The 10,116-nt window shown below is 50.6% G+C and overlaps 1 protein-coding gene across 1 annotated transcript; it reads right to left on the reverse strand.

The window, feature by feature from the left end:
• Positions 1 to 370: 370 nt before the first annotated feature.
• Positions 371 to 5,170, reverse strand: LOC141082452 (gastrula zinc finger protein XlCGF66.1-like). The gene is made up of 3 exons (XM_073566394.1): positions 5,027 to 5,170; positions 4,718 to 4,897; positions 371 to 511 (listed from the first exon to the last, which is right to left on the reverse strand). Exons 1-3 carry the CDS (start codon positions 5,102 to 5,104, stop codon positions 371 to 373), a joined length of 399 nt encoding a protein of 132 aa, XP_073422495.1. The 5' UTR covers positions 5,105 to 5,170.
• Positions 5,171 to 10,116: the final 4,946 nt, after the last annotated feature.

Raw genomic sequence — 10,116 nt, forward strand, 5'->3', positions numbered from 1 at the left:
AACACAGCATAACCGCTCAGCTGTGATTGGAGATAAAAAGTTTACCTCCGGTCACTGGTGTCAGCTCTAATCCTGCCATCTCCACCGTTCTCATTACACAAGTATAAAACATATAATACTGGTGGATAAAACAAGACTGAGCACAAGACCTTCACAGCCGTCTACACATCATAGGGGAGACCTCCTGACACCTTCTCTCCATCTACCTGATGATCCTGAGGAGCACTGGGATCTTCTTGGTTACAGTCCTGTGGAAGAAGAGGACGGGGACATCTCTCTGGTGTTGTCCTCTTACTGGATAGATCTGGAGGAAACACATACAGGGACTGAATTCATTCTCTACATACAGATAATTATAGGCCGTGTGTATTTAGTCCTGTCTATTACCTGGAGATGTGAGGGGCTGGGGAACCTCCATTATGACGTCCTTGTATAGATCTCTGTGTCCTTCTATATACTCCCACTCCTCCATGGAGAAATAGACGGCGACATCGTGACACCTTATAGGAACCTGACACACACAATGATACTGTCATCCCCCCGATCCCTTCATAGTGTTACTGTATAATGTCGGTCTGTCATTCCAAGGATGTCGTTCTAAGGATAACATCTGAAATATGCCTGAAAATGACTCCCTTGCTCTAGATGCTTCATTATTATTATTACTATGCTTCACTATTACTATCACCTATCACTCAGACAATCGATCTGCTTCATCCACAGGTATGTGTTCTGGCTGCAATACCATCATCACCCATCTTTCCTGAACCCCAATCACCCCTGTATCTGTCTGATATCAATGGTATGTATCCCGGCTGCATTACCATCATCACCCATCGTTCCTGAACCCCAATCACCCCTGTATCTGTCTGCTATCACTGGTATGTGTTCAGGCTGCAATACCATCATCACCCAGCTTTCCTGAACCCCAATCACCCCTGTATCTGTCTGCTATCACTGGTATGTGTTCTGGCTGCAATACTATCTCCCTTTGCATTTCCTCTTGTGACTTTAATTAATCGTCTCCTGTGTCTGCATCCAGTCTCCCTGCTGCTCCTCCCTTTCTGATCACACCTGGGCCCTTTCATGTGCTGTTAAGTTAGTATAAATTCAGACTAAGAGGTCTGTCTGACCTCGGTCTGTCATTGCAAGGATGTTTTCTAAGGATAACATCTGAAATGAGCCTGAAGTGACCAGAAGGTACGACTAACTGCTGCATTTAGATGTACTAAATTTCTTTTGCCTTCTATATTACTCTCACCATGCTGACATACGCACTAACAGTTTTGGCTCCACTACTCCTCACTCTCCTTCGCTATCCGCAAACCCCAGCACCCGCTAACCAAATAATAATCTCTCCTTCCCTCTTGCCTCCCCACCTGACCTCCTCTGCTGACCTGCTCCTCGACCTCAGAGCTCTCCTAATAAAATACAAAACAAGCCACCCACCCTCCTTCTCACACATGCTCTCCCTCTCTCTGCTTCTCCTCACTGCTGGCGATATATCTCTCCACCCTGGACCCCCACAGCCCATACCTCCCATTATTACCCCCTTCTATCGTTCCCAAATCAACACAAACACCAGAAATCTTTCCCACCATCTTTCCCACCTCAAATCCATGCCCTTGACACCCACCACCCTGCTCCCACTCTTTGGATCACTCTGGAATGCCAGCTCCATCTGCAATAAACTCCATGTGATTCACAACCTCTTTACCTCTCGTAATTTTTCCTTCCTTGGCCTCACCGAAACATGGCTGACACCCTCCGACACCGCCTCCCCTGCTGTGCTAGGTTACGGCGGCCTCCACTTCACCTACACTCCTCGCCCTGGCAACAGACATGGCGGAGGAGTGGGCCTTCTCCTTTCTTCCAATTGCAGCTTCAACCCAATCCAACCTCTACCCTCCCTTATCCTCCCCTCTTTTGAAGTCCACTCTGTCCGCATCTACTCTCCCTCCAACCTCCAAGTGGCCGTCCTATACCGACCTCCAGGTCCGACCACTGCCTTCATTGACCAATTCTCCACCTGGTTCCTTCACTTTCTCTCTGCTGACATTCCCACCATCATCATGGGTGACTTCAACATCCCCATTGACACCCACCATTCAGCAGCCTCCAAACTCCTGTCCCTTACATCATCCTTTGGACTTACTCTGTGGTCCTCCTCCTCCACCCACACAGACGGACATACATTAGACCTGGTTTTCACCCGCCTCTGCTGTCTTTCTAACTTCACCACCTCCCCTCTATCTGACCACCATCTACGCACTTTCTCATCCCTGTCCTCCTCACCTGTCACCCATGTCCAGCAGCATGCGCACCCCCGCAGAAACCTCACACATCTAGACACTCACAAACTCTCTGACTCTATTCTACCACTGTCCTCCATATCTTCACTCCACGACACAGACACTGCCACTAGTTTCTACAATGCCACTCTTGCATCAGTCATCGACTCGGTCGCCCCTGTCATGCATAACAGAGTGCGACGAATCAATAGACAACCCTGGCACAATAACACCACTAAAAAGCTTCGGCAAGCATTCAGAATTGCAGAACGGCGCTGGAAGAAAACGCATTCGCAAGACGACTTCACTGCACTCAAACAAGCAACACTTGCATTCAAATCTGCCCTCACCTCTGCTAAACAGGCCTACTTTACATCCCTTGTATCTTCCTTATCCCACAACCCCAAACAGTTGTTCAGTACTTTTAACTCCCTCCTCCACCCACCACTGCCCCCTCCAACCTCCCTCATCTCTGCCGAGGACTTTGCGCACACTTCAAAAACAAGATGGCCCAAACACGGCATGTCTTTATTGCTCAACCACCACAACCCCTTTACACACCAGACCAAAGCCCAAACCCCATAACCTCCCTATATAACATCACTGAAGGGGAGCTTGCTCATCTCTCCAAATCACACCTCACCACTTGTGCACTTGATCCTATGCCATCTCACCTCCTCCACAACCTCGCCACCACTCTTATTCCATCCCTAAACCACCTCTTCAACCTATCATTTACTTCTGGTACCTTCCCTTCTGCTTTCAAACATGCCACAATCACGCCTATCCTTAAAAAGCCGACCCTCGACCCAATAGCCACATCTAGCTATCGCCCAATATCGCTGCTCCCATTAGCTTCTAAACTCCTGGAGCAGCATGTCCACGCTCACCTTTCCTCCCACCTCTCATCTAACTTGCTCTTTGACAATCTACAATCTGGCTTCCGCCCCCATCATTCCACTGAGACAGCCCTGACCAAAATTACCAACGACCTACTTACAGCAAAACCTAACGGACAATACTCTATACTCCTCCTTCTAGACCTGTCCTCTGCTTTCAACACAGTTGACCACTGCCTCCTACTACACATCCTCTCCTCCTTCGGCATCAAAGATCTCGCCCTATCCTGGATTTCCTCATACCTTTCCAACCGCACATTCAGCGTCTCCCACTCCCACACTACCTCCTCATCCCACCCTCTCTCTGTTGGAGTCCCCCAAGGCTCTGTTCTAGGACCCCTACTCTTCCCAATCTATACACTTGGCCTGGGGCAACTCATAAAGTCCCATGGATTCCAGTACCACCTTTATGCCGATGATACTCAGATCTACCTCTCTGGCCCAGACGTCACCTCTCTGCTCTCCAGAATCCCAGAGTATATATCAGCCATATCGTCCTTCTTCTCCTCTCGCTTCCTCAAACTCAATGTGGACAAATCTGAACTCATCATCTTTCCCCCATCTCACAGATCTTCCTTACCCGACATTTCTATAACAATTGACATCACGCTTTCCCCCCTACCGGAGGTCCACTGCCTGGGAGTAACCCTTGACTCTGCCCTGTCCTTCAAACCGCACATCCAAGCTCTCTCCACCTCCTGCCGCCTCCAGCTCAAAAATATTTCCAGAATCTGTCCCTTCCTCAACTCTCAATCTACTAAACTACTTGTGCATGCCCTCATCATCTCCCGCCTCGACTATTGCAACATCCTTTTCTGTGGCTTCCCTGCTAACACCCTTGCACCTCTCCAGTCCATCCTTAACTCTGCCGCCTGACTAATTCATCTCTCTCCTCGCTACTCCTCCGCTTCTCCCCTCTGCAAATCTCTTCACTGGCTCCCATTCCCTCAGCGTATCCAATTCAATTTACTAATACTGATCTACAAGGCCATCTATAACCTGTCTCCCCCATATGTCTCTGAACTAATCTCCTGATACCTTCCCTCAAGTAATCTCTGGTCCTCCCAAGACCTCCTTCTCTCCTCCACACTTATTCGCTCCTCACCCAACCGCCTCCAAGACTTCTCCCGAAGTGCCCCTATTCGCTGGAATTCTTTGCCCCAACACGTCCGGCTATCAACCACACTCGGATCCTTCAGACGGAACCTGAAAACCCAACTCTTCAAAAAAGCCTACAGCCTGCAATGACTCCACTACCTCCTAACCACTACCGCAGATATCACCTCAACCAACACCGGAACTGCTGCAACCCCCCAACCTACTGTCTCCTTCCCCACCATCCTGTAGCATGTAAGCCCGAAAGGGCAGGGTCCTCTCTCCCCTCTGTATCAGTCTGTCATTGTTAGTTTGTTTACTGTCGGTGATATCTGTAATTCTATGTAACCCCTTCTCATGTACAGCACCATGGAACCAATGGTGCTTTATAAATAAATAGTAATAATGTTCCAGCATTCCCAGCAATGTCACCTCTCCAATTAGCAGCTCAATCATCTTGTAGATGAGTTCTAGGATCTTCTGGTCATTGATGTCCTCATGGATCAGGGGGTGAGGTGGAGGTCCCGTGATTGGGCACAGGGGTCTTCCCCATCCCTCAGACACAGGGTCCTGACAGCGATCACTACAGGTCTTCTTCACCACTGTGTAATCCTGGTTATGGAGAGACACATTAATAAACCTCACTACAGACATTTCCAGAGTCCTCACCTCTCCAGTTCTGTCCATCTGTTATTCCCATAGATAAGAATGATGTAATGTGACGTCATCAAAATCTCTCACCTCTCCAGTGAGATGGAAGAGGATCTCTAGGGTGAGGTGTAACATCCTCTCCGCCATCTTGTCTCTGTCCATATCCATCCTTGATGGGTAAATCAGGAAAACTCTCTTCTGTAGAAGATCTTCACTGAGAGGATCCGATATTGTAGAGACCTGAATGAGAAGAAGATGATCCGATGTAACATCATAAGAATCCTGTGTAATAATACAATTACTGGAGATAATAAGGGAAACATATGAGGAGATTTATTATCTTACAGGGTTTAGTTTTCTTCCCTGACATCTACTAATAAAACCTATATATTTAGGCCACAGACAACAAGCAGTTTCCTCCTCGGAGTCGGCAGCTGAACGCGTTCCTCATAGACTCATCTTCCATAACGCTAATTCTCGTCTCATTACCGACACTGGAATCGGCATTAGCAATACTGCAGGAGAGATTCATTACACGCGACATGAGAAATAACTCCTTCATGATGAGGACGACATCTTCATCTCCTACTGCGGCTCTAGAGACAGATGTGGCCAGAGTCGGTCACTGCCTCCATCCCCACCGGCCGTCTATATGAAGGTTTCCCGTCTTCCCCGCACTGGAATCTTCTATCTATATGTAATATATGGGTACAACCTCAAGAACACAGTCCCAACTGCGAGGCCTAGTGGGGGAAACATCACACTTTGGGGGGCTTTTCTGTAAAGGGGACAGGACAACTGCAACGTATTGAAGAAAGGATGGATGGGGTCATGTACCGGGAGATTTTGGCCAACAACCTCCTTCTCTCAGTAACAGCATTGAAGATGGGTGGAGGCTGTGTCTTCGAACAGAACAACGACCCGAAACACAGAGACAGGGAAACTAAGGAAAGAATAACACAGGGACCGAAAGGGTTAATACGACTCACAGGAGGAACCGGCCCAGAAAGCAGAAGGTCCAGGAGCATCTGCCACATATATGGCTGCTCTGTGCGCACAGGACCTGTGATGAGGTCACAGGAGGGGAGGAGTCAGGGGTCACATGACCAGGGGCCTCAGTGTGTGCAGGACTCTGCTGTGCTGGTTGTCATGGTGCTGGATGAGGGGAAGTTTCTGTGTGGGGTCAGGAGGGGTTTACAGGGTGGATGTAGCAGAGCCGTGTGTGTACGAGGTGTACGGAGCGGAGCCGTGTGTGTACGAGGTGTACGGAGAGGAGCCGTGTGTGTACGAGGTGTACGGAGCGGAGCCGTGTGTGTACGAGGTGTACGGAGCGGAGCCGTGTGTGTACGAGGTGTACGGAGCGGAGCCGTGTGTGTACGAGGTGTACGGAGAGGAGCCGTGTGTGTACGAGGTGTACGGAGCGGAGCCGCGTGTGTACGAGGTGTACGGAGCGGAGCCGTGTGTACGAGGTGTACGGAGCGGAGCCGTGTGTGTACGAGGTGTACGGAGCGGAGCCCTGTGTGTACGAGGTGTACGGAGCGGAGCCGTGTGTGTACGAGGTGTACGGAGCGGAGCCCTGTGTGTACGAGGTGTACGGAGCGGAGCCGTGTGTGTACGAGGTGTACGGAGCGGAGCCGTGTGTGTACGAGGTTTACGGAGCGGAGCCGTGTGTGTACGAGGTGTACGGAGCGGAGCCATGTGTGTCCGAGGTGTACGGAGCGGAGCCGTGTGTGTCCGAGGTGTACGGAGCGGAGCCGTGTGTGTACGAGGTGTACAGAGGGGAGCCGTGTGTGTACGAGGTGTACGGAGCGGAGCCGCGTGTGTACGAGGTGTACGGAGCGGAGCCGCGTGTGTACGAGGTGTACGGAGCGGAGCCGTGTGTGTACGAGGTGTAAGGAGCGGAGCCGTGTGTGTACGAGGTGTACGGAGAGGAGCTGCGTGTGTACAAGGTGTACGGAGCGGAGCCGCGTGTGTACGAGGTGTACGGAGCGGAGCCGCGTGTGTACGAGGTGTACGGAGCGGAGCCGCGTGTGTACGAGGTGTACGGAGCGGAGCCGCGTGTGTACGAGGTGTACGGAGCGGAGCCGCGTGTGTACGAGGTGTACAGAGCGGAGCCGCGTGTGTACGAGGTGTACGGAGCGAAACAGCGTGTGCACAAGGTGTACGGAGCGGAGCTGCATGTGCACAAGGTGTACGGAGTGGAGCTGCGTGTGTACAAGGTGTACGGAGTGGAGCCGCGTCTGTATGAGGTGTACGGAGCGGAGCCATGTGTGTACGAGGTGTACGGAGTGGAGCCGTGTGTGTACGAGATGTACCGAGCAGAGCTGTGTGTGTACGAGGTGTACTCCCAGCTTCGGTCGCAGACGTCTCTGTGTATGCTGTATACACCCGTATACCCCAGCTTCGGTCTCAGACCCTTGTGTACACTGTATTAACCCATATACCCCCAGCTCCAGTCGCAGACGCCTCTGTGTATGCTGTATACACCCGTATACCCCAGCTTCGGTCTCAGACCCGTGTGTACACTGTATACACCCATATACCCCCAGCTTCGGTCACAGACCCCTCTGTGTATGCTGTATACACCCGTATAACCCCAGCTTCGGTCGCAGACCACTCTGTGTATGCTGTATACCCACAGCTTCAGTCTCAGACCCCTATTTGTATGCTGTATACACCCGTATACCCCCAGCTTCGGTCACAGACCCCTCTGTGTACGCTGTATGCCCCCAGCTTCAGTCTCAGACCTCTCAGTGTACGCTGTATACACCTGTATACCCCCAGCTTCAGTTGCAGACCCCTCTGTATGCTGTATACACCTGTATTCCCCCAGCTTCGGTCGCAGACCCCTCAGTGTGCTCTTTATACACCCGTATACCCCCAGCTTCGGTCGCAGACGCCTCTGTGTACACTGTATACACCCGTATACCCCCAGCTTCCGTCACAGACCCCGCGTCTCTCACACTGTGTACACCCGTATACCCCCAGCTTCAGTCTCAGACCCCTGTGTGTATGCTGTATACAACTGTATACCCCCAGCTTCTGTCACAGACCCCTCTGCGAACTCTGTATACACCCGTATACCACCAACTTCGGTCGCAGACCACTCTGTACGCTGTATACACCTGTATACCCCCAGCTTCGGTCACAGACCCCTGTGTTCACTGTATACACCTGTAAATCCCCAGCTTGGGTCGCAGACTCCTGTATACACTGTATACACCCGTATACCCCCAGGTTCGGTCGCATACCCCTGTATACGCTGTATACACCTGTATACCCCCAGCTTCGGTCACAGACCCGTGTTCACTGTATACACCTGCAAATCCCCAGCTTGGGTCGCAGACTCCTGTGTACACTGTATACACCCGTATACCCCCAGGTTCGATCGCATACCCCTGTGTACGCTGTATACACCTGTATACCCCCAGCTTTGGTCACAGACCCCCCTGTGTGTGCTGTATACACCCGTATACCCCCAGCTTCAGTCGCAGACCCCTCTGTGTACGCTGTATACACCTGTATACCCCCAGCTTCAGTCGCAGACCCCTCTGTGTACGCTGTATGCACCCGTATACCCCCAGCTTCGGTCATAGACCCTCCGTGTATGCTGTATACAACCGTATATCCCCAGCTTCGGTCGCAGACACCTCTGTGTACGCTGTATGTACCTGTATACTCCTATACTCCTAGCTTCGGTTGCAGACTCGGTCACAGACCCCTGTGTACGCTGTATACACCTGTATACCCCCAGCTTTGGTCACAGACCCCCTGTGTACGCTGTATACACCCGTATACCCCCAACTTCGGTCGCAGACCCCTGTGTTCACTGTATACACCGTATACCCCCAACTTCGGTCGCAGACCCCTGTGTACGCTGTATACACCCGTATACCCCCAGCTTCGGTCGCAGACCCCTGTGTACTCTGTATACACCCGTATACCCCCAGCTTCAGTCGCAAACCCCTGTGTATGCTGTATACACCCGTATACCCCCAGCTTTGGTCACAGACTCCTCTGTGTATGCTGTATACACCCGTATACCCCCAGCTTCAGTCGCAGACCCCTCTGTGTATACTGTATACACCCGTATACCCCCAGCTTCAGTCGCAGACCCCTCTGTGTATGCTGTATACACCCGTATAACCCCAGCTTTGGTCACAGACCCCTCTGTGTATGCTGTATACACCCGTATACCCCCAGCTTCGGTCACAGACCCTGCATATCTCACACTGTAGAACTGACGCCGGACACACACGGTAAAACTGCGGTCGTCGGTCTCTCATCTCTCGCACTTATACTGAAAACATAAGATGGAGTCAGACGAACCCTCCTACAAAACGTGAGAACAAAGTCATTACTACAGGACTGTGTGAGAAAGGGATTTATTCTACAGGAAACGCTGGGGCCACAAATGAGAATAACATAATGTCGTTCATCTTCTCTTTCACCATAGATAATGACAGTGAGGGCGACTTCCACTTGGCTGCAATGTGGATTTTAGTGGCCATACATAAGTAGTTTACTAGCTTCTGAAAGCTTTCTGGAAGCCGGGAAGGCCTGGTTCCCAGTAAAAGGGTAGAAGGTTCCAGAACAACCGGTCCACCATACATCTGTGCTATCAGACGCTTCACCTTCTCCCAAAGCCCAGAAACCACCATACAAGACCATCAAATATGTCTCATGTCACCAGATATTCCACAGCCCCTAAAACAGTCTCCTGAGATTTTAGGAAAAATGCTGTGAATTTTTTCCGGTACATAATAGACTCTGTGCAATAGTTTTAAGGAGGTCTCCATGAGGGAAGTCTGGTGACTACCTCATGATAGGGTGTCACAGCTACGATACCATTCATCAATTGACTGTTCAAACCCCAGATCCTCCTCCCACTATAACATATACTTCAATTTTTTATCATCTTGTGGAGAATTTATAGCATAGTAGATCAATGAGATCGTTCCCCTGCCCAAAGGGTCATTTACACATTTATTTTCAAAACTGTTTGCCCTGAGAGTAGTACCGCTCGGGAGGATCTGCTTTGCAAAGTAGAAAGATCTGGTTCAATCGCATTACCTCCCTAACTGGAGGTTCAAATGTTTGAACAAATTCCTGTCTATCAAGTAAGATATTAAATGGGGAACACAAATGTTTAAGTATATGAATACCTTTCAGCTTCCACC

The sequence above is a fragment of the Dendrobates tinctorius genome, unplaced genomic scaffold, assembly GCF_039654945.1.
Source record: "Dendrobates tinctorius isolate UK_male_01 unplaced genomic scaffold, ASM3965494v1 ptg000017l, whole genome shotgun sequence".
In the NCBI taxonomy this organism is placed as follows: Eukaryota; Metazoa; Chordata; class Amphibia; order Anura; family Dendrobatidae; genus Dendrobates; species Dendrobates tinctorius.